The 25,423-nt window shown below is 39.0% G+C and overlaps 3 protein-coding genes across 3 annotated transcripts in view; 1 reads left to right on the top strand and 2 right to left on the bottom strand.

Annotated features, from left to right (window-relative positions):
- jade2 (jade family PHD finger 2) overlaps window positions 1-427 on the bottom strand; it is a 133,906-nt gene extending 133,479 nt beyond the window's left edge. The window contains exon 1 of the mRNA XM_062070165.1: window positions 389-427. The gene's annotated coding sequence lies outside the window, so the exon portion shown is untranslated. The remainder of the gene's footprint in view (window positions 1-388) is intronic.
- On the top strand, window positions 1-1,632 carry cdkn2aipnl (CDKN2A interacting protein N-terminal like). The gene is given in 4 exon segments (XM_062070179.1): window positions 1-287; window positions 784-848; window positions 851-888; window positions 961-1,632. Coding segments are annotated over 4 exon segments (324 nt in total). The 5' UTR covers window positions 1-75; the 3' UTR covers window positions 970-1,632.
- ube2b (ubiquitin-conjugating enzyme E2B (RAD6 homolog)) lies at window positions 1,513-22,387 on the bottom strand. The gene is made up of 6 exons (XM_062070178.1): window positions 22,170-22,387; window positions 15,916-15,996; window positions 10,322-10,347; window positions 7,033-7,122; window positions 2,639-2,727; window positions 1,513-2,561 (listed from the first exon to the last, which is right to left on the bottom strand). The coding sequence occupies exons 1-6, from the start codon at window positions 22,211-22,213 to the stop codon at window positions 2,433-2,435; spliced, it is 459 nt and encodes a 152-aa protein (XP_061926162.1). The 5' UTR covers window positions 22,214-22,387; the 3' UTR covers window positions 1,513-2,432.
- Between the last annotated feature and the right edge of the window lie 3,036 nt (window positions 22,388-25,423).

Raw genomic sequence — 25,423 nt, 5'->3', positions numbered from 1 at the left:
AGCGAAACAACAACATCCGGGTCACGCTCGCCAGAACTGGAAGTTAACTTACCCGGCTAAAGGAAAAAGAGCAAGATGTCTGCCGACGACGTGAGTGATTTTATTCGACAAAACCGAGACGTGGCCAAGCAAGTGGAGACACACCGAGGACACTGGGAGAGCAATAAGCATTGGGAGCCTCGGAGGGAGTTTATACTGCGGAACTTAGAGCAATATGAAGACGACCAGTTGGACCACCTGCTTGCTATGTCCATGGTGTGGGCCAACAACGTCTTCCTCGGTTGCCGGTAAAACAAACCTATTGTTTGGTAGTAGTTACTAAATACTTACATTATACATGTGCGTCAGTTAATATTAAATTCTAGAACATTTCCAACACATATATTACCTTATTTCAGTGTCTTCAACGTAAATATTGTAACGGCTGCTACAGGGTGTTAGCCAATGAGTTTGGCTGGGGGGCGGGACTTCCGGGGAGAGATAGGGAAGTGACGTCGATGAGGCGTTCGAGTATTGCCGGGAAAAGAGGGGAGACGCACATTGGGGTTGTTGCATCTTGTGCAATAAAGACGAGATAAACAAAATAGTTGTATGGGCTTACATTCCTGGATTATTACAATATTTACGACTCGTAAATCGACTTTATCCCCGCTAACCAGCGACCTTTGCGCTCATCACCACCCCGTGTTGGGAAAGTGAATTGCAAGCTTACGAGCGGCTTTGAATGTTACCTATTTCGACCATTAACATTTGTAATGAAATAAAAATAATGCTTTGTGACAGGTATAACACAGAGCTCCTGGAAAAGGTGAAGGAAATGTCGGAAGGCATCGAGGTGGAGGATGCACCGTTTTCAAGACGAGGGATGAGATCATGAAGCAGCAACAGGTGAAGTATGGACATTATGTGCATTTTTATGTAATATCTACTGACAAAATTGTGTTTTTTCTGGCATTGCAGGGCCAATGACTGCTTTCTTCTGCTTTTTGGAACATACAGTGACTACTGCCTGGTGTGAATCTTTGGGCACCGCCCAATTTGATCCAATTCAAAGCTATGATTATTTGGTATTATAATGAAACTTTTCAAACAGGTTACAGGTTAGAAAAGCTCATTCTGGCTGCATGGAGAAAGCTTAAAACGTTTAAAACATTGAATATTAAAAAAATTTTGAATCTATTTTTGAAAAAGGTGAGTCGATTTAGAATCTGAATGAAGAAGAATCCTGATTCGGATGTAAATAGACTTTTTTGTGCACCGTAGTCTGTCAATTGAATTTCTTATGGGATGTGGCAAGAACATCCACTTTTACTTGTGTATTTTCTAACGGAATCACGTTTTTATGACACTTATGTAACAAATTCAGATGAATTGTAATCTTGTCCCTATTGAAATGTCATAATATTGAAACCTAGTTAAACTTAAGTGCTCATTTAAAGCATCGCTTTTTATTCAAGTCACCAAGTTATAATAGTTATGTTGTATTGTGGAAAAAATGCAAGTAAATTCAGTTTGGACAAAGCCTTACGTCTGAAAATGTGTTTTATTATGTTTATACAGCATAAGTATTTAGAGCCACAAAATGTAACACATCCCTTCTGCTTATGAGGAGAAATAAATCCTTTGCCACACGATGGAGTTTTACTGCCTTGGAGAATAAGATTATTTTGAGTGTTTTTTTGTCACAATATCCAACGCCGCAGCCTTTTCATTGGGTATCCGGTAGTAGGAGACTTCAAACAGGGATTTGTCGTCCTGTGCAGCCTTTAAAGGCGATAGACCGCTCAACAAGTACAATATTATTTCACTGCTACTTGCTGTTAAAAGTAATTGAAGGAAAAAATAAGATATTTCCCCAAACACAACTCGGGCTTCGCAATGCAAACCGAGCATGACTCATCCGCCCGACACTCGTCTTCTACCTCGCAGCAGGAACGACTTAAGGCTCGTGACTCAACAGCACCACGGAGACCGGGGTGCCGTTTTAATAGCGCGACTTAAAAATAACCTACTGTTCTTTAGGGAGTCAAGGGGGGAAAAAAAGATACCCAATAAAAAGTCCTGTTTTCCGGCTTGTTGTTTTTCTGATGTTGGGGGTGAAAGAAGCGCTTGGTGTGCACAGCAGCAGACGGTCAAACACTAACCAAACAACAAAGATATATTACAAGTTCTGTTAGCAATAACTTATTTCACATCATGCAATAAAAAAAACATATTCCCCCACTCTCCCCCCGTCTCTTGTTGCCTTGGCAAGTTAATGTTCGTAGTGGATCTTTGAATTGTCTCACAGGGTGGCACTTGAGTCACGTGATATGCTTGCTGCTGCGCTCCACACACACACCAGGTACACATGAAGAAGAGGGGGGACAGGAAGAAGGGAGGCTGTTGAGAGAGAGAGAGAATAGAGGAAGAAGGGAGTGGGGGGGGAGGGTTCACACGTCCACCCAGCTTTGCTCCACAATGGCCGTCACTCTCTTCTCATACTCCCGCTTGTTCTCCTGGTAGAGCTGCGCCGCCTGGCTGTTGGCGGGGCTGTTGGGGTTGGGCTCGTCCAGCAACGACTGCATGAAGACGGTCAGGTGGAATATGTCAGTATGGAAGCAAGTTACCTGCGTGGTGCGGGAGGAGGCTGACCCACCTGGATGGAAGTGAGTATGGAGGAGACGTCATACGTGGGGCTCCAACGGTTTTGGAGGATGTCTAAACATATACTTCCATCTGCGTACACTGTGGGAGCACATTTATTGCAAGTCAGGACATGTACGCCTTGAGCGCTTTCATCATTATTATAATAATAATAATACCTGGGATTTATATAGCGCTTTTCTAAGTACCCAAAGTCGCTTTACATGTTAAAAACCCATCATTCATTCACACCTGGTGGTGGTAAGCTACTTTCGTAGCCACAGCTGCCCTCGGGTAGACTGACGGAAGCGTGGCTGCCAGTTTTGCGCCTACGGCCCCTCCGACCACCACTTATTATTCATTCATTCAACATTCATTCACCGGTATGAGCTGGCACCGGGGGCAAGGGTGAAGTGTCCTGCCCAAGGACACAACGGCATGGTAAGAGGCGGGGAGCGAACCTGCAACCCTCAGGTTTCTGACACGGGCGCTCTACCCACTACGCCATGCCGCCCCTCATCATTCACACACTGCAAAAAGTCAGTGTTCAAAAACAAAATTAGGGTTATTTTATTTGAACTAAGCAAAATTATCTGACAATAGAACAAGAAAATTTTGCTTGTCAAGACTTTCCAAAACAAGTAAAATTAAAGCTGTAAGCAGCGATGGACGGGACCGACTTTGAGGGCTCATAAATCCAAACCGGAGCAGTAATTAAAACTCTTTCATCAACTTTTAATCAGAAGGGTTCAATCTCTCCCCTGTGCTAATTTGAAGCCGACACGACAAACGCGCTCAGAGGATGTAATGTTTGAAAAAAGGTGACTGTTTTACACAACGTTTGTTTGAAGGCGGAATTGCAAACTTCCTGTTGATTTTTGCTGGGGGTTGTCAGTGTATGCAATCTAGGTCTAAGTGAGACCTACATAGAGGTTTTTGTTTCATGTCTCTATGACATTCCTACTGGAGTTAGAGGCAGTTTTGTCTGTGTTGTCTTCCTAGGGGGCGCTAGAGCGCAATTTTGAGTTTTGGGGTTAGATCGCAATTTGCGCCAGTCCTGATGTGTGTGTCCAATTTGGTGATTTTTGAAGCATGTTAAGGGGGTCAAATTACAGCTCAAAGAGGCGGCGGTATAATAATAAAACGTTAGAAATTCAATAGGGTCCTCTGTCCCAAAGGGACTCGGTCTCTAATTAGCTAACCCCAATGAACCCAAAAATTCCTTAAAATAAGTATATTCTCACTAATAACAAGTGCACTTTTCTTGGTAGGAAAAAAATATATCTTTTTGCTCAATATGTTGAAAAATATTCTTAAATTAAGTAAATGCTAGTGCCATTATCTTGACATAATGATATGCGCTCGGCATTACATTTATTGAAACCAGCAAACTTATACTAAAAACTAATTTATTGTTCTTAATGGAAAGGCAACAAGGCAACCGCTTGTTACTCTCGGGGTTTCCTAACCGCTCAGGCAAATTATATGGTCTAAAAATGCATTTTTCCATCGATAACATGACATCGTCGCGCCAAGTGCATGCTCTTTCCTTCAATTAGTGCGCATATAAAATAAAATAAATTTAATTGTAATTTTGAGGAATTTATCTGAATGTGCATGAACTATTTCTGTTCAAAATTGTTTGAAATGTCACATGTGAAATGTACAGTTTACTGTACTGTGCCAAGTGTATTACTATATGAGTACGTATTTTCTATTGTTTCATTGAAAATAAAACAGCAAAGTCAATTTGGCTGTCATCTGTTTTAATTATGAGACACAATTGTGTCAAAATCATGATTTTTTTTTTCATGCTTAAAATAATAAATTATTTTTAAAAAAAGCAGTTTTATACTTGTGAGTGTTGATGACACAGCTTTGCAACAGTTGGTATTTTAGTTTCAAGCATGTTTTACTCAATATAGGTCATCAAATCTCAGCAACAAGCTGTAATATCTTACTGAGATCATTTAGGACCAAAACCCTTAAAACAAGTAAAACACTAACATAAAATCTGCTTAGTGAGAAGAATTATCTTATTAGACAGAAAATAAGCAAACATCACCCTTATTTGAGATATTTAATCTTACTTGGATTTCAGTTTTTGCAGTGCACCAGTGCAACACGATAGCACATACCAAAGCAGCAGGTGGCGCTGTAGCCCCAAACCAAAAGACTGTTTGGGCCAATCAAAAGCCTGAAGAAAGCAGCTTCCCAGAAAAGATGCAATAACAAGAATGGCCACTTCTGAAAAAGGGCACTGTATAATCACTCGCTATACAGCAATAGATGATATCTGTAAATTACCTGACCGCTGCCATGTTAGCTACCTCTCTTTGTTTATAATGTATATTTTCTACTCTACTCTCTATTTTATGCTGCTCTTTTTTATTTTGCTGCAGCTGTTACATATACTGTAATATTGTACATGGTAAACTGTATATATAACATATACATATTACATGTATGTTATATTTTATATTGCTACTATGGTACATTTTTAATCTACTTTATGCCTGCATTACCCTTTCCATCCTTTGTAACTGAGCTACCGTGTGGAACAATTTCCCTTGTGGATCAATAAAGTTTGTCTAAGTCTAAGAATGGCCACTTCAAAAAAAGGGGACTGATTTTGAGCCAAAATAAATATTTAAAAAATTCCATTGTCAGAATCCATAATAATGGATTACAAATACTACTACTACAAATTAAAATGGAAAAAATAAAATTTTGAAAATTGAAATAACTAGGATTGCCCTTATTCGATATTGGTTTGATATCAGCAAAAAAACAATTACCAGATCATATCATCTTGCATGTAAAATGTGTGATATGTGTAATTTAAGCAGTCATGCAGTGTGTTTACTTTAAGCGATATGTGCGATACAAGCAATCCTGCAGGGTGTTTACTTGTGTGAGTGATATCATGTGCGATACAAGCAATCATGCAGGGTGTTTACTTGTGTGTGTGTGTGTGATATCATGTGCGATACAAGCAGTCCTGCAGCGTGTTTACTTGTGTGATATGTGCAATACAAGCAATCCTGCAGCGTGTTTACTTGTGTGTGATATCATGTGCGATACAAGCAATCCAGCAGGGTGTTTACTTGTGTGTGTGATAACATGTGCGATACAAGCAATCCTGCAGCGTGTTTACTTGTGTGTGTGATATCATGTGCGATACAAGCAGTCCTGCAGCGTGTTTACTTGTGTGATATGTGCAATACATGCAATCCTGCAGCGTGTTTACGTGTGTGTGATATCATGTGCGATATAAGCAATCCTGCAGCGCGTTTACTTGTGTGTGTGATATCCTGTGCGATAGAAGCAATCCTGCAGCGTGTGTAATCTTGTGTGATATCATGTACAATGCAAGCAATCCTGCAGCGTGTTTGCTTGTGTGTGATATCATGTGCAATATAAGCAGTCCCACAGCGTGTTTACCTGTGTGTAATGTATATCTACGATACAAGCAGTCCCTCAGTGTTTACTTGTGTGTAATATCATGTGCGATACAAGCAGTCTTGTAGCATGTTTACTCGTGTGTGATATCATGTGCGATACAAGCAGTCTTGTAGCATGTTTACTTATGTGTGATATCATGTGCGATACAAGCAATCCTGCAGCATGTTTACTTGTGTGTGATATAATGTGCGATACAATCAGTCTTGCAGCATGTTTACTTGTGTGTGATATCATGTGCGATATAAGCAGTGTTGCAGCATGCTTACTTGTGTGTGATACCATGTGCGATACAAGCAGTCTTGCAGCATGTTTACTTGTGTGTGATATCATGTGCGATATAAGCAGTGTTGCAGCATGCTTACTTGTTTGTGATATCATGTGCAATACAAGCAGTCCTGTAGCGGGTTTACTTGTGTGTGATATCATGTGCGATACAAGCAGTCCTGCAGCGGGTTTACTTGTATGTGATATCATGTGCGATACAAGCAGTCTTGCAGCATGTTTACTTGTATGTGATATCATGTGCGATACAAGCAGTCTTGCAGCATGTTTACTTGTGTGTGTGATATAATGTGCGATACAAGCAGTCTTGCAGCATGTTTACTTGAGTGTGATATCATGTGCGATACAAGCAGTCCTGCAGCGTGTTTACATGTGCACATCTGCACAGCCAGTTAACATTTAATTTTCTTCAAATAAGCACACAATTCCTTCTATTTTGAATTTCAAAATGCAAACTAAGACACAGACAAAGTGCTGGAGCCTATCCCAGCTGCATTCGGGCGGAAGGCGGGGTACACCCTGGACAAGTCGCCACCTCATCGCAGGGCCAACACAGACAACATTCACACTCACACATTAAGGCCAACTTAGTAATTAAAATATACAAATGAATAAACCACAAATTTATAAAAAATGCAATAAAAAAAAAAGTCATCTTACCATTGGGGTGAAACATTCTGGAGACAAAGCGAACCGTGGGAGGTTTGTTTGGGTATTCCTCTGAAAACTCTATCAGCAGTTTAAACGTTCCTGGAAATGTACACACACAACTTTTCAAACACATTCTGTAAACATTCTCTGTTCACTCTAGCAAACATTTAAAGTCCTGTTGAATAATATCTAGTTTGTTGTAGAGATCAACCCATTTGTTTTTTTCAGAGCCGATACCAAATCCCATTATTAGTAGTCAAGGAGGCTTGACAATGAATATTTGGAGGCGATATGCAATGTTCCCTCTAATTTTTCATGTGTGTGAGCAAACGCAAAAACTCCCTGAGCATTCAGTGGAGCCCATGTGAGCAACATCAGACGTGCACACTGTGGCTACACCAGCAGCACACCTGTCCCAAACCTGACTAAATGACAAGTTCAATCTCCATCCATCCATCCTCTACCGCTTGTCCCTTTCAGGGTCGCGGGGGGTGCTGGAGCCTATCCCAGCTGCATTCGGGCGGAAGGCGGGGTACACCCTGGACAAGTCCCCACCTCATCGCAGGGCCAACACAGACAAACAACATTCTCTTATTATAATCAAATGACAGCAGTCATTTCCATGAGGTTATTTTCTAATATAAGTGTTTAGGCCCACTTACAATGACAATAACAAAAAATGTTTGTTTTTCATGAACTGTGTACTTGTATTGTTTGTCTGGGTGGAGGTCCTGCTTTGGAAATCATTTGTACCCCTTGCAGACATTGCATTTAGTTCCCATTAAAACATTCACATGTTGCGCAATGAGATGTAAGCAGGGAATCATGTGGACATTCTTGCAACTTCCTGTTTGTAAAAAATATTTTGTTATTAGTATTTATTTAATATACTAACAGCATTTCATGATTAATATTTATAAATTAAGATTCCTAATAAATGACACTAGAATAAGCACACATTTGATTGGTAAATCATAGTGTAACGACCTGGAATGACACTATGTGTGGTGTTGGAGTTGTCCGACTTTTTGTGTGGCTGTAAACGCATCACTGGCTAAGTGCCATATGTGCATGTGATGGCGCAAGTGAGAAAGAGCGAGCGGCTGCTGTTGATATAACAAAGTGGCTTTTGGTCTGGTTTGTACTGCAGAAAATGACCAGTTTTGCTAGATATAATTTTTTTTACTAATGTTTTGGTGATGTGTTTATGGCCGACAATAAAGAGTTTTGCTCAGTAAAGTGATCGCTGGAATTCATGTTCTCAAAGCGTCTCGACAGACGTTACAATATCTGAACAATGTCGTGTCCATGTCTTGTCGAAAATTGTTATGCGCTTATTTTTTTATTTGATTTTATGCTTGGCATAGATTTGCCGTGCGCAGAGGACGCTTGAGCAGTGCGCAATTGCACAGGCGTGCACCTTAGAGGGAACATTGGCGATATGCATTTGCAGTAAAAGTTATTTAAACATGAATAGTATACTTAAGAGCTGGACAAGGCTTTAAGTTGGGTTTTTTTACATTATTTTTTAGGAACCGTGGTACCAGTAGTGACATAATGTTTTATGCGGCGCTAGGGTTGTACAGTATACCGGTACTAGTATAGTACCGCGATACTAATGAATCATATTCGGTACTATACCGCCTCTAAAAAGTACCGGTCCCCAAAATTTGTGGTATCATCCAAAACTAATGTAAAGCATCCAAACAAGAGAAGAATAACTGATAATTACATTTTAACAGAAGTGTAGATAGAACATGTTAAAAGAGAAAGTACGCAGATATTAACAGTAAATGAACAAGTAGATTAATAATTCACTTTCTACTACTTGTCCTTTATAATTTTGACAATATGATAAATGACACAATATGTTACTGCATATGTCAGCAGACTAAATTAGGAGCCTTTGTTTGTTTACTTACTAATAAAAGACAAGTTGTCTTGTATGTTCACTATTTCATTTAAGGACAAAGCTGCAATAAGAAACATATGTTTAATGTACCCTAAGATTTTTTGTTAAAATAAAGCCAATAATGCAATTTTTTGTGGTCCCCTTTATTTAGAAAAGTACCAAAAAGTATCGAAATACATTAAATACATACAGGTACCAAAATATTGGTATCGGGACAACACTATGCGGTGCAAATGTTGTCCTTAATTTAGCAGCAAAAAACATTAGGGGATTTCACAATCTTTATCACGTGTGTCTGAGAGGAGCATCAACATTTGAATTTCAAAATACAGAAAATCTCCTGGGAATATTGGTAAAAATATTGGATTTTTCTATATCACAATATCTCACCATCTACTAAATCGTATAGAATTTTATAACAGTTTATGAATTTTAATACATTGTAAGGTTTCCTCATGAGGAACCCTGAAATATTGTGAACATTACTTCATGTAGATTATAGTTGAGACATTTTTCAAGCTGGTTGACATCATTTCTTCCTGGATGTTGCAAAAAGTATGAGAGTGTGTGAGCTGCTGCTTGCTCTTCTTTACTTATATAATAATCTATTTGTCAAGATGTTTACACAAAGTTTGGACTTCTGGCAGAGATATCCTTTCTGTCATAGTCACGTCTGTCCATTTTTGTCGCCTTGTTATTTGATTGAATCACGGAGCATGAAACTCTGCACTCCTTAATTGAGAAGGACAAAAACTGAATTTCCTGGCAAAAAAGTGGAAGTTTTGAAAGCTAAGCAGAAGAGATATACCGTGCACAAGCGACCAACAATACAGGAGGAAGAGAATGGGGTGGGGTAGTGGAAAAAAATGGCAACTTTTCTCAAAGAGCAGGCGTTTAGGCAGTGTTTATTACCATCTACTTCACTAATTAATTATTTTTAAACACTTAATACTGGTACCATAGGTGTATATATTATCTGCTAATGTAGTTATGTGGTAGTTGTAAAAAAAAGAAAAAAATACCCATAAAAATAGGCTGATACCGATATACGGCAAAATGTCAACTATAGACGCTGATAATCGACCGGTCCCATAATCATCACTCAATCAAAGTTTACTCATATAGCCCTAAATCACGAGTGTCTCAAAGGGCTGCACAAGCCACAAGGACATCCTCGGCCCAGATCCCACATCAGGGCAAGAAAAAATATAAATAGGTCGATCTCTAGTTTGTCGTAGTGTTTTTTGTCTGCTTCCAGGAGTGTGATTACATTTACTGTCTTGACAGCAACAACAAGACTGAACACAAACTAAGTAAATGTAAGTTCATGTTAATATTTGTTGACAGACAGACAGCATGTAAATATAACTGCATAGGGGAACTTACCGTCTTCAAAAGGTGTGCCCACAGGCCTGTGGAGAAACAGAGCACAGGGACAGGGGAAAAACAAGATCAACTTCATTTATTTTCAATGAGACTGTCATTTGATCCGTGCGAGACACAAACATGTCGGACGTCAACATTACATGTACTGTACATGTTGTCTTTTCCTTCTCAGGTTGCCAACGCAATATAGGGTTTCCCCTAGTTTGCCAAAATACCTGTGGCGGCGGAGGCGTGGTCCTCATGACGTCATCGAATAATTTGCTATGATCATTACAAAGGCTAAAAAAATTTAAACAAACATTTAAAAAACTAATTGTTTATAATCAGTATTATCATATATTTTTTTATATTACATGGTTTTGCCCTATTTTCAGTTGTTGCTGCTTATTGTACAATGTACTGTTTTAAAAATCTTTCAAGTGTCTAGGGACTGTGTCTTTTTCTAGGTCTAGGAACAACCCTAGCGTCTTTTTCTGGTGTTATTATAGACTGTACTCGTGTTTAGAGACTCTACTTCTGTCCCTGGGTGTCTGTGACGAATAGCGAGAGCAGCAACGAGGATGACGTCACACTTGCTTGGCGCCAGGCCTGGAATTTTGTCGTCATAGGGGCAAGGCCAATTGGCCTTTGGTGTCGTCAACCTTTTGAGGGCACAAAGGCCTAATGTCAGGTTAGGAAGGCCGTCAAATAAAACAATTATTTTAAGTCCACGGTCCTAATTATGTAGCTTAAAGGTTAAAGAGGAACTGCACTTGTTTTGGAATTTTGAATATCATTCACAATCATTATGAAAGACATGACGGATGTATTTTTTTTAAATGCATTCTAAATATTAAACAAATGCAAGCAAAAGTCCTCAGCCCAGGTGAGAGGCATGATTTATGATCGACAATAAACTTTCAAAGAAGCGAGGAAACGCCTCACTAGTCGATCGTGTCAAAATTGTACACAAGCTCTTGATCACAGAGCCGCTATAAGTGATTCATCAGCATTAGCGCTTGTAATAACAATATCACTAATACTTGGTTAATATTCAAATCACGAAATATAAATGGAGTATTGTTGTCGGTTTTTGAATGGTTATTTATTGGATTTTATGGGCGAAAGAGAGGAGCGTCCTTTGGCTCTGCTGTAAGCAGACGTTTACTTATGTTTATTTACAAGATAGAATGCATTTTAAAAAAGCCATTCGTCATAATGACTGTGAACGATAGGCAAAAAAAAAAAAAGTGCAGTTCTCCTTTAAAAATGATACAAATTTTAATATGGATTACTTACAATTAAATAAATAAAGTTGTTTATTTAACATAATTGTTTATTTCTCAATAAATAACATCAGTATAGAAAATGGATGGACGGATAATAAATAATTTTGATAAATAACATCTGATTTTTCAGGCTGGATGAGAAACTGTAAATGAACACAAGAGCTCAAGTAAAGACAGTGCTGTGGCTTCGTCTGCCTTTGGGACTTCCCTTAACCTATGCTGACCCACGCAAACAGCATTAAACTAACTGTTCTACAGAGACAAACGGCATCGAATGCAGTATTAAATAATTATTTAGCTCCGATTTAACCCATAAACAACTGGGAAAGCATCTGTCACTCTAGATTTAACTTGGCTAGAACAATGCTGATATACAATGTCACTTTGTGCCCCACTACAAACTAGTACACCTGCTATATTTGAATATAAAACAAGTGTTTGAATGACTTGAATAATCATTTAGATTTTTAACAAATTTGTCATCTTCTGAACAATTATTGAAAAATCATGAAAATGTGTGCAAATCTTTTAATATATAGAGTACAGGCCAAAAGTTTGGACACACCTTCTCATTTCAATGTGTTTTCTTTATTTCCATGACTATTTACATTGTAGATTGTCACTGAAAGCATCAAAACTATGACACCTGTGAAGTGAAAACCCTTTCAGGTGACTACCTCTTGAAGCTCATCGAGAGAAGGCAGAGAGTGTGCAAAGCAGTAATCAGAACAAAGGGTGGCTATTTTGAAGAAACTAGAATATAAAACATGTTTTCAGTTTTTTCACCCACCTTTTTTTTGTTAAGTACATAACGCCACATGTGTTCATTCATAGTTTTGATGTCTTCAGTGACAATCTACAATGTAAATAGTCATGAAAATAAAGAAAACACATTGAATGGGAAGGAGTGTCCAAACTTTTGGCCTGTACTGTATATTCTTTTACAAGCAAACGTTTTAACTCCAATCTCGGGGGGGTCCCTGGAACCAAATATGAGATGGGAGTCTGTGGCCAAATGTAATTTTGTGGGTCCTCCAGGTGTTCTTTTTGCCCAAAATAAGAACACTTCCAGTCGTAATACGTTCAAAAAGAACCCACGCTTAGGCTAAGTGTTCCTTTTGCCTACAATGACGATAACATGTCGGGGCTTTATATCATTTAATGCACGGCCAGGAGTGTTTTCTTTATGTGGTTTTCATTCATCTTAAAACTAGCGTGGTCGAGTAGAGAAAACTGCAAAACCTGCACACATGGTCCCTAAATATGAACAGTGTGTTACATGTGTTGAGAGTTTATAGTCTTCTCATGCTTTTACAAATGTATTAAACTTTCTTGCCTATAAATGTAAAGTCTATCCCATCCTATCCTATCCTAGCTTAGCTCATCCGACTTCTTCACCTAGTGCACTGGGTTTTGAGGAGTCGGAGACGTTTGCACATCAGATTACAGGCTGTTGCGTGCGTTGGATTTAATTTATGTTTGGCCCGATGATGCTTTGTGTTGTATAGCAACGTTCTGCGTGTGGGACTCCGGCGGTTTATAAGAGGCAGGATTAAACCCACCACAGAGAAAAAGAGGTGCTTCCGTCGGGGTCTCACGGCCATATTTCGAGGGGCACACGGCCAAATAGAGGGGCAACGAGAGCCATGGCCGTAGTGACCGCCGTGAAATTCCTGCCCTGCTTGGCGCTGCTGCTCCAGTTGGACTTTTCTCCTTAAAAGCTGCCACTGTCCTCTTCGTATTTGCACATTTTGGAGATGGCTGGTATATTTGATATATATTAAAGTTACATCCACATTGCAGACATGCTGTCTCCGCTGCAGACAATCCTGTGCATATTGCTTATGTCATCACAACACCCGATTTCAACAGCGCTGTTCCGGTGGTCAAAGTTTTTTTCCGGCGGACAGATTTTCTATGCATCACTACTCAATAGCGCGTAAAAAATAGGCTATATATATATATATACACACTATATTGCCAAAAGTATTTGGCCACCTGCCTTTTCTCACGTATGAACTTGAAGTGCCATCCCATGGAATTGTCCAAAATGTTTTGGTGTCCTGGAGCATTCAAAGTTCCTTTCACTGGAACTATGGGGACAAGCCCAACTCCTGAAAAACAACCCCACACCATAATTCCTCCTCCACCAAATGTCACACTCGGCACAATGCAGTCCGAAATGCGCCGCTCTCCTGGCAACCTCCAAACCCAGACTGGTCCATCAGATTGCCAGATGGAAAAGCGTGACTCATCAGTCTAGAGAACATGTCTCCACTGCTCTAGAGTCCAGTGGCGACATGCTTTACACCACTGCATCCTATGCTTTGCATTGGACTAAGTGATGTCATGGAAACCCATTCAATGAAGCTCTCTGCGTACTGTACGTGGGCTAATTGGAAGGTCACACGAAGTTTGGAGCTCTGTAGCAACTGACTGTGCAGAAAGTCTTTGCACTATGCGCTTCAGCATCCGCCGACCCCCTCTCTGTCAGTTTACGTGGCCTACCACTTGGTGGCTGACTTGCTGTTGTTCCCAAATTCTTCACTTTTCCTATTATAAAGTTGACTTCGGAATATTTTAGAGCGAGAACATTTACCGACTGGATTTGTTCCACAGGTGGCATCCTATGACAGTTCCACGCTGGAAATCACTGAGAGCGGCCCATTCTTTCAGAAAAGTTTGTAGAAACAGTCTCCATGCCTAAGTGCTTGATTTTATACACCGGGCCTAGTGATTAGGACACCTGATTCTCATCATTTGGATGGGTGGCCAAATACTTTTGGCAATATAGTGTACATCCATTCATACTGTAACCACCTGCTAGTGGTAATGTTTTATGTTTGTGTGGTTTTTATTTGATGTTCATCGTTCCCATGTGAGCACACTAAGCCTGAAAGGGGACTGGTGGAGAATGAAGAAGTGTTGTTGTGTGTCTGGGGAAGGACAGAGATGAAAGTGTGTGCAGAGTCGGGAATATGGGTTGCAATTGTTAGCATAAGATTGACAATAAAAATGAAAGATAGCGTCAGACTTTGTGCAAGTTTTTCTGGAGGCTACAATAATTTATATTACCGTATTTTCCGGACTATGAGGCACACTTAAAATTATTTTTTCCCTCAAAACTCGACAGTGCGCCTTATAACCCAGTGCGCCTAATATAAGGAATAAGTTTGGTTGAGCTTACCCACCCTCGAAGCAATTTTATTTGGTACATGGCGTAAGTAGATGGCAGTCAAACATAAGAGATAGGTGTAGGCTGCACCGTTTGATGTGCTTCAACATACGAGTATTATTATGGTGTGTGTGTATAAGGTAAGACATATTATCTGGAGATTTTTTCCGCAATATTATGCAAGACCAACATTTCTTACCTTCTGGTACCTGCTGATCTGTATTTGGGATCTGCATAAATCCCGAAAAATTGCGCGCGTCTGCCTTTGTAGTCCGTGGCGACGCCGTAGTCGATAAGCTTCTTCTTTTTCTCTATATACTTGTTATGGGACATTCATCCTCCGCTGTTGCCATGTCTAATATAAAGTAGCGTAAAGTTCTTACTTATATCTGTCAGTAAACTTGCCGTGAAAGTGCTAAAACATACCGGTGTAGTGAGTTTACATTATTCACCCAAGGAACTTTAGTTATTAGAGTTCCGGTCCGACGTTTTTTCACGGGATACAGATGCTGCTCCGTTAATGATTGAAGTAAAGTCTGAATGTCATTAAAACAGTTAGCTCCATCTTTTGACACTTCTTCCACTCCCGTCCTTACACACTACACCGCTACAACAAAGATGACGTTGAGAAGACGCTGCCGGAGGTGAGCCACGTAAATAAGACCGCCCACAAAACGGCTCATCCGGAAGCGACTGCCAGAAAGCGGCTTGAAGATGATCTGTAAAACATAATCTATGCAACATGTTGACCAAAGAACCACCATTACATGTTATGTAGACAACAAGGAAGTGTTTTAAATTTAGAAAAAAATTATAATATTATGACTCCTTTCATGGGCCCTATAACCCGGTGCGCCTTTTTTTATGAAAAAAGATAAAAAAATAGACCATTCATCGGCAGTGCGCCTTATAATCCGGTGCGCTCTATGGTTCGGAAAATACGGTACTATAATTTGTTTTCATGTCAAAAAAACAACTTATTTTCAAGGTGTAGGCGGCTTTTTATTTTGCTTTTGCGGTGCGCCACTATCAGTTACATTAAGGGGAAACCCTGAATTAAGACAAAAACTGCTCAAATATTGCTTCTTGCTTTTTGCAAATTGCATAACCAGAGCAGGGCAAACTGGACAAGGCGGCAGGGCGGGACTCACCCAAAAATAACAGCATTCCAAAGCATGATATTGTTCTCCGAAGGTGCTCCGCTCACACCGGTGGGAGGGTCCTCTTGAAGTCTGGCGATGAAAATGAAAAGTTAATACGGCACCAATATAAGAAGCTTTTGTCAAAACAAATTTACAAGTAAGACTTCAAAGTATAATCAATAACCTGCAGCTTTTACTTGGAGCCTCACAACAGAAAAGTGCACGTTGCACAAAAGGCATCTCTGCAATGTTTGACAGCGGTGACCACACCCGATGTTTACTGCCGGTTATTACGACAACCACAATACACAAAAGTGCTGCAACGTTCTGGGGGTCAGGGAGTTGACACCGGGCCAAAGTCCAGCACGATCGGACAACCGATGGCACGTGTTGGCTTCAAAGAGGTGCCAATCAGAGCTTATAAAAGCAGCCAAGAGCCATCTGCGTGTGAACACTGACGCACTGCAATTAACCTCATCAACCCTAATCTGCTTGAGCTCCTTCCTGCTGGAGAAGATGCTTTATTTAATCATTTGATAGCAACTTTCAAGGCCTTTTCATAATTTTATGTCAAAAAGAAACTCTTACTAAGACTCTTTTACTGTTAAATGTCTAAGTAAAAAGGGCTTAACTCATGTTTACACTTGTGTAAGCAGTGATCATGTACTGTAAAATGTTAGAACAGGTTAGATGCATATTAAACTTTTTTGTGAGGGTGAAAATATGAGGAACAAACAAAGCTTAGTAGAACTGTTTGCCAGTTACAAGCACAACATCTGAGGTGATCTAGTCCAGAGTTTCTTGACACCTTAAGGGCTGCCAGAAAATATCTTTCTTTAGCTGTGGTCAGTATGGGCCGCAGGGGTACTCAGTTGTAATACACTTTTCCACCACTTGTGCCAGTAATGACAACATCAAACAAACAGAAGAAGTCTGGAGCTTAGATAGATAGATAGTACTTTATTGATTCCTTAAGGAGAGTTCCCTCAAGAAAGGTCGAAGAGAAGTTTCTTATGCGCAAAATGTATAACTGAAGTGTTGAAATTGTATTTCTATATAACTTTTATTGACTGTGAAGAAAGATATATTTTTTTATTATTAATTTAGTTCAAATGTATTTATTTTAGCGCTGTGTAATTGTATGAAACTATTTTTCATAAGTTGTTCTCTTCTTTTGCAGTACCGGTATTAGAAGTGGGAGAAATAATCGATTTTTGATGCATTGCAATTCGGACATGGACGATTATAAAATTGATTAGTAAACGTCAATTATCGATAATCAATTTATTTATTGTAAATAAAGTAATGCAGACAGTTCTATAATTTGGCAGACTGCAGCCACCTCACTGAGAGATCTGACCAGCTCCTATATCATAGGGCACTTATGTTCCAGTTTTGCACACATTTCCATTAATCTAATAAATGTGATGAGAATTTATTTTTAAAAATGCACTGTTATTAAAAGTTTGATGTGATAAATGCTTATTTAGTAGAACAAAAAGAAATGTAAAACTGCATCAATATACATAAATGAAAGAAACATCAATAACTTGTTTTTAATCGAATCTTAGCTCCTGAATCGTAATCGAATCATGAGGTGGCCAAAGATTCCCAACTCTTAGCGGTATATTTGATTAGTACTTAGTTTCCTAACCAATCTGATCGATGCCTTGATAATAATCTTAGCGATTGACAAATTATTTCATACTATTTGACAAGGTTTAACCTGTAACTGTAAGCTAGTTTTATATTGAAAACTATCCAAATCAATAGTAAGATTACTAATTCAGTGTTAACATTTTAGTGGGCCTGGGACCCTTTGTAGTGGGAAAGTTGGGCCCCGAGGTCAGAAAGTTTAAAAGGAATTGCTTTTTTTTGGAAATTTGCCTATCGTTCACAATCATTATGAGAGAAGAACACGAGTCTTCTTTTTAGTATTCTAAAAATGACAAAAAAAAAACTTGCAAAAAGTGACTAATGGGAGTCACCGTTGTGGCCTTTAAAGCCCTCTAAAACTACTTCGAAATCCTCCAACATTTTAGATACACACTGTAAGTATATATATATATATAGTAGTAACATACACGTTCATAAGAATATGTTATATGTACAATATTTAGCATATTTTGGTCATTCTTTGCATTACTGGAACTTCTTTCTCAGCGCATTTATTTCCGTTTCCATAGTGTTCCTATTTCCAGAAACAAACGCAAGTGTGTTCTAATAATGGCAGACTTGGTAACAGACAACGAAAACAACTACTTTTGGACAAATGAGGATTCATAACCTTATCTTTTTGAACTTGAATATACGAAGGATGAACTACTGCTTATAGAAGCACGAACAGAAGGTGTAATGTTGGAGCAGGCGTAAGTCGAAAAAGCAAGGTTGGCGTGATTTGACTGTAAATGTGGAACTTGGAGCCAAGCTATGTCGACATAAATAGAGTGCTTACCCAAAATTAACTTGAAAAAAACTTCAATGGCCAGCTAGACCAAACAAAGAATGTCCATCGAGTGAGCCACTATAATATTGATCATGATACATGCAACACTGCATACACTGTTGAGCTAGCTGTGTACAAAAAAACATGAAATGTACTTTAAAAATACTGTAATATGATTGTTCATTTTTTTTTCAGTCGATACAGATTAGTGTCCTATTGCATTGTGTTGGGCATTACAAACTAAAAACCCATTCAGCTGCTGACAAAAAAAGCTAGCTTAGGGCTAATGCCATAGCATGCTATCGCAAGATTATGTGTTACAACGCTAACAGTACAGTTTTTCAGTGTTCGCTCTTACAATAACAATGTCACTACAGGTTTTTAGATGCATTTTTAAAGTGACTTAGAGGCAGAATGGACTACCCGCATTGCCAGCCACCAAGAACAAGCCGATTATTACAAATTAGAAAGCAAAATAACTAAACTTTTGTCTTTTTGTCTCTCATAAGGCAACATTCCCCAAAAAAGTGCAGTTCCCCTTTTAGAACCTCTAAACTAGTCTGATTTCTGACTTGTTTTGACGCGACATCAGGACCAAAGGCAGTGCATCAATGTGGTGTGGACACACATGCTGATCCGGGAATGTCCCTATTGTTTCCTGGCTGGACTGTGATGCACTCGAACACCTGCGGACTGGTGCAAGGTTACATGACATATCTACTTCCAGCATCTTTATACAACACAACAGAGTTAGCACGCAAACATGGAGATACAAGTGCCAATACAACAATTATTGACATGTATTCTGCTTTTAAATTAATGTTAAAATCAAAGCGACGAGCTAATAGCCACCTGCCTTGACTCACATATGAACTTGAAGTGCCATCCCATTCCTAACCCATAGGGTTCAATATGATGTCAGTCCACTTTTGCAGCTATTACAGCTTCAACTCTTCTGGGAAGGCTGTCCACAAGGAGTGTGTTTATAGGAATTTGACCATTCTGAGGTCACACACTGATGTTGGTCGAGAAGGCCTGGCTCTCAGTCTCCGTTCTAATTCATCCCAAAAGTGTTCTATCTGGGTCAGGCCAGTCAAGTTCATCCACACCAGACTCTGTCATCCATGCCTTTATGGACCTTGCTTTGTGCACTGGTGCACAGTCATGTTGGAAGAGGGAGGGGCCCGCTCCAAACTGTTCCCACAAGGTTGGGAGCAGGGAATTGTCCAGAATGTTTTGGTATCCTGGAGCATTCAAAGTTCCTTTCACTGGAACTAATGGGCCAAGCCCAACTCCTGAAAAACAACTCTACACCATGATTCCTCCTCCACCGAACCCAGACTCGTCCATCAGATTGCCCAATGGAAAAGTGTGATTCATCACTCCAGAAAACGCGTCTCCACTGCTCTAGAGTCCGGTGGCGACGTGTTTTACACCACCACCAGAGTTTGTACCCAGTCGCTTCCATTTTCTTATAATAAAGCCGACGGTTGACTTTGGAATATTTAGGAGCGAGGAAATCTCACGACTGGATTTGTTGCACAGGTGGCATCCTATGACAGTTCCACGCTGGAAGTCACCGAGCTCCTGAGAGCGGCCCGGGCCCATTCTTTCACAAGTGTTTGTAGAAACAGTCCCCATGCCTAAGAGCTTGATTTTACACACCTGTGGCCGGGCTAAGTGATTAGGACATCTGATTCTGATTAGGGATGTCCGTTAATATCGGACTGCCGATATTATAGGCCGATAAATGCTTTAAAATGTAATATCGGAAATTATCGGTATCGGTTTCAAAATGACTGCAGCACTAACTCTTCCGGGACTCTACAATATACACCCCTGCTACCACCAAACCCCGCCCCCCATCTCCCGAATTCGGAGGTCTCAAGGTTGGCAAGTATGCTCTAGTATACTCTGGACTGAAGCTGTGTGCCTTCATTGTTTTTGTAAAGTCAAAGTATAGTATTTCCCATAGTTGTAGTGGGTATTAGGATTATCTCAGGGAGACCAAGTCCCAAATTCCAAGCTGCTGTTTTGAGGCATAATAAAAAAAAAAAAAGCACTTTGTGACTTCAATAATAAATAAGGCAGTGCCATGTTGGCATTTTTTTTCCATAACTTGACTTGATTTATTTTGGAAAACCTTGTTACATTGTTTAATGCATCCTGCGGGGCATCACAACAAAATTAGGCATAATAATGTGTTAATTCCACGACTGATACCGATACCGGTTAATATCGGAATTAGAGATGTCCGATAAATGCGTTAAAATGTAATATCGGAATTTATCGGTATCGTTTTTTTTATTATCGGTATCTTTTTTATTTATTTTTAAAAATGTTTTATTAAATCAACATAAAAAACACAAGATACACTTACAATTAGTGCACCACCCCAAAAAAACTCCCTCCCCCATTTACACTCATTCACACAAAAGGGTTGTTTCTTTCTGTTATTAATATTCTGGTTCCTACATTATATATCAATATATATCAATACAGTCTGCAAGGGATACAGTCCGTGAGCACACATGATTGTGCGTGCTGCTGGTCCACTAATAGTACTAACCTTTAACAGTTAATTTTACTCATTTTCATTAATTACTAGTTTCTATGTACCGACACTGTTTTTATATTGTTTTAATTTCTTTTTTTATTCAAGATAATGTTTTTAATTTATTTATCTTGTTTTATTTTATTTTAAAAAGGACCTTATCTTCACCATACCTGGTTATCCAAATTAGGCATAATCAGTGTGTGAATGTGTGTGTGTGAATGGGTGAATGTGGAAATAGTGTCAAAGCGCTTTGAGTTCCTTAAAAAGATAGAAAATCGCTATACAAGTACAACCCATTTACCATAATAATGTGTTAATTCCACGACTGTATGTATCGGTATCGGTAATTAAGAGTTGGACAATAGCGGATGTCGGCAAAAAAGCCATTATCAGACATCCCTAATCGGAATCGGTAATTAAGAGTTGGACAATATCGGAATATCTGCAAAAATGCCATTATTGGACATCTCTAATTCTGATCATTTGAATGGGTGTCCAAATGCTTTTGGCAATATAGTGTATATGTAATGGTAACTTGAAATACAAAAGAAAGCAGATACATGGAGGGGAAGAAAGAGAAGCCAACTATATTAACCTTGTAGATTGTTATAGTTGAATTGGTTAAGCTTTGTCAGGGGCAACAACGTTAATATAAGTTTGATAAAACAAATCCACGTTAAATCACAGCGACGAGCTAATACCTATAGATATTGGCGAGAAGATTACACACAAGCAGCTTGGCATCGCTTTCTAGGCAATGTAAGCAAACGTCTGCAAGAAAAAGCTGCTTTTGTTCGAACGTGATGCCATTTTGCTTGCTATTATTCGCTCGTTGAGCCATTCAAATGGTTCAAATTAGTCGTCTCCGAGCACTGACAATCTCATCAACAAACAATAAATAACACGCAAAGTAGCCTGCAAGACAAGACGGCCACACTAATGCTAACACTGACGACTGAATAAAAACACTTACTTCTAAGCGTATCATTTAAAAAATGTCACTGATCATACACAGACACACGTCGTATTATAACGCGTGTGTTGAATTCAGCTCAAACGTTGATTTTGTATTTTTTTAAATTGTTTTACCAGTAGCTCACCTAAGCAAGCTTCCGTTAGCTTCTTGAGCTAACACTTGCTAGCCACACACACACACATAAACAGTAGCAAGTTAGCTTCCTGAGCTAACGCTGCTAGCTGCTAGCTGTTAGCCACACACACGCAAACATACATTAGCAAGGAAGGGGGGGACTGCGGTACCTTTTAAAATCTCTCATAAGCCGTCTCCTCGCCGGGGTGGACATTATTGAAATATGTATTTTTAAAAAAAGTGAAAAGATGTCAAACTAAACCAGCGGCATATATATCGCGAGTGCCGTATCCAAGAGCGGTGTTTTGTTCCGCTTGGAGCCTTTCTCTTTCCTCCTTTAGCTCCCCCAAAAAACAACTAGCTAGCTCTGCTACATGCAATGACGTCACCGGCTGACGGGGCTGACCAGCAGAGGCCCTGCCCCTTTAATGACGCGCACGTGGGACATGTTTATTACATTGTTACTGCAACACTACATTACTGAACTACAATGTGCATCGACAGCACACTCTTTTATTCTGGAGGACGATTTTCAAAAAAGCTAAGGACACTTTATTTTCCTTTTTTACCTCACCAAATGGAATATACTGGAGTTTTATTTGATTGATTGAAACGTGTATTAGTAGATTGCACAGTACAGTACATATTCTGTACAATTGACCACTAAATGGTAACACCCGAATAAGTTTTTCAACTTGTTTAAGTTGGGGTCCACGTTAATCAATTCATGGTACAAATATATACTATCAGCATAATACAGTCATTACACAAGTTAATCATCAGAGTATGTACATTTAATTATTTACATTATTTACATGATGTGGTGGGGGGTTGATATCAGCACTTCAGTCATCAACAATTGCATAATCAGAGAAATGGACATTGAAACAGTGTAGGTCTGACTTGGCAGGATATGTACAGCGAGCAGTGAACATAGTGAGTTCAGAAAGCATAAGAACAAGTATATACATTTGATTATTTACATTTGATTATTTACAATCCGGGGAGGTCGGATGTGGTGGGGGGAGAGGGTGATAGTTAGGGCTGCGAATCTTTTGGTGTCCTACGATTCGATTCAATATCGATTCTTGGGGTCACGATTCGATTCAAAATAGATTTTTTTCCCGATTAAACGCGATTCTCGATTCAAAAACAATATTTTCCCGATTCAAAAGGATTCTCTATTCATTCAATACATAGGATTCCAGCAGGATCTACCCCAGTCTGCTGACATGCAAGCAGAGTAGTAGATTTTTGTAAAAAGCTTTTATAATTGTAAAGGACAATGTTTTATCAACTGATTGCAATAATGTAAATTTGTTTTAACTATTAAATGAACCAAAAATATGACTTATTTTATCTTTGTGAAAATATTGAACACAGTGTGTTGTCAAGCTTATGAGATGCGATTCAAGTGTAAGCCACTGTGACACTATTGTTGTTTTTTTGTTTTTTTTATAAATGTCTAATGATAATGTCAATGAGGGATTTTTAATCACTGCTATGTTGAAATTGTAACTAATATTGATACTGTTGTTAATAATATTCATTTTTGTTCACTACTTTTGGTTTATTCTGTGTCGTGTTTGTGTCTCCTCTCAATTGCTCTGTTTGTTGCAGTTCTGAGTGTTGCTGAGTCGGGTTTGGTTTTGGAATTGGATTGCATTGTTATGATATTGCTGTGTATTGTTTTGTTGTATTGATTAATTTTAAAAAAAAATGTAAAAAAAAAAATGAAAAAAATAATAGATGAATTCATTTTAAAAAATTGATTTTTTAAAAATGAGAATCGATTCTGAATCGCACAACTTGAGAATTGCAATTCGAATTCGAATCGATTTTTTCCCACACCCCTAGTGTTAGTCAAGGGTTAAAGTTGCCTGGAGGTGTTCTTTTAGTGCAGTTTTGAAGGAGGATAGAGATGCACTTTCTTTTACACCTGCTGGGAGTGCATTCCATATTGATGTGGCATAGAAGGAGAATGAGTTAAGACCTTTGTTATATCGGAATCTGGGTTTAACGTGGATTGTGGAGCTCCCCCTGGTGTCCTCCAGAAGGTCTTATCTTTATCCATGTGATGTCAGATGAAACAAAAATGGAGCTGTTTGGCCACAATACCCAGCAATATGTTTGGAGGAGAATAGGTGAGGCCTTCAACCCCAGGAACACCATACCTACCATCAAGCATGGTGGTGGTAGTATTATGCTCTGGGCCTGTTTTGCTGCCAATGGAACTGGTGCTTTACAGAGCTTTACAAAGCTTCTGGCTGGCTTCTGGTCGGCTTCTGGCCGGCTTATGGCCTGCCTGTAGTCCAGACCTGTCTCCCATTGAAAATGTGTGGTGCATTATGAAGCGTAAAATACGACAACGGGGACCCCAGACTGCAACTTAAGCTGTACATCAAGCTAGAATGGGAACGAATTCCACCAAAAAACCTTAAAAAATTGGTCTCCTCAGTTCCCAAACGTTTACTAAGTGTTGGTAAAAGGAAAGGCCATGTAACACAGTGGTAAAAATGCCCATGTGCCAACTTTTTTGCAATGTGTTGCTGCCATTTAATTCTAAGTTAATTAGTATTTGAAAAAAAAAAAAAGTTTCTCAGTTCGAACATTAAATATCTTGTTTTTGAATATAAGATGAAAAGGATTTGCAAATCATTGTATTCTGTTTTTATTTACGTTTCACACAACGTGCCAACTTCACTGGTTTTGGGTTTTGTACATCAGAAAGGGCTTTAAAAGTATAATTAACAAGGAAATAAGTAAAAAAATAAGCTTATCGTAAGAATTGTCCTGCTTTTAAACACTACAAACATACATTTTATCAACATAAAATATTTTTTCAACACTAGTGTACCAACTTGTCGAAATGCAGCCTTGTCCTTCTATTATCCAGGTGAGAGGCATGATTTATGATCTAAAATAATCTTTCACGAGTAAGGAAGCGTGGAAGCAGCTTACCACTCGATGAGGTAAATATAGGCACACAAGCTTGCGATCACAGCGCCGCTGTAAATAGTTTGTCTGCGTTAGCGCTTATAATAACAATATCACTAATACTTGGTTAATATTCAAGCCACAAAATGTAAACGGGGTATTGTTGGCGCTTTTTGGATGGTTGTTTATTGGGTTTTAGTGGCGGAATAGAGAACCTCCCATTGGCTCCGCTGTAAGCGGACTTTTATTTCCATTTATTTACAAGTTAGAATGCATTAAAAAAAATCCCATCCATCGTCATATTGATTGTGAAAGATAGTGAAAATTCCATAAAAAAGTGCAGTTCCCCTTTAAAAGCGTAACCGACCAGTTACCGGTAAATATCTTAATGTTTCACACTTTGAAGTTTTACACAACTACAAAACCAATCTTTTTCTTTTTATAGCTGTATACATATATTTTTTACTAGCATAAAAATACAACAGTC

This window comes from Entelurus aequoreus, linkage group LG14 (assembly GCF_033978785.1).
Source record: "Entelurus aequoreus isolate RoL-2023_Sb linkage group LG14, RoL_Eaeq_v1.1, whole genome shotgun sequence".
Lineage (NCBI taxonomy): Eukaryota > Metazoa > Chordata > Actinopteri > Syngnathiformes > Syngnathidae > Entelurus > Entelurus aequoreus.
This window is presented reverse-complemented; position numbering and strand designations above follow the sequence as displayed.

Bases quoted from the DNA above. Each gene is read 5' to 3' on its own strand.
- ube2b (XM_062070178.1), bottom strand. From the start codon at position 22,213: ATGTCCACCCCGGCGAGGAGACGGCTTATGAGAGATTTTAAAAG. The intron at 15,997-22,169 runs GTACCGCAGTCC...TTTCATCGCCAG, and splicing joins CTTATGAGAGATTTTAAAAG to ACTTCAAGAGGACCCTCCCA. The intron at 10,348-15,915 runs GTGAGTCCCGCC...GTTTCTCCACAG, and splicing joins TGGAATGCTGTTATTTTTGG to GCCTGTGGGCACACCTTTTG.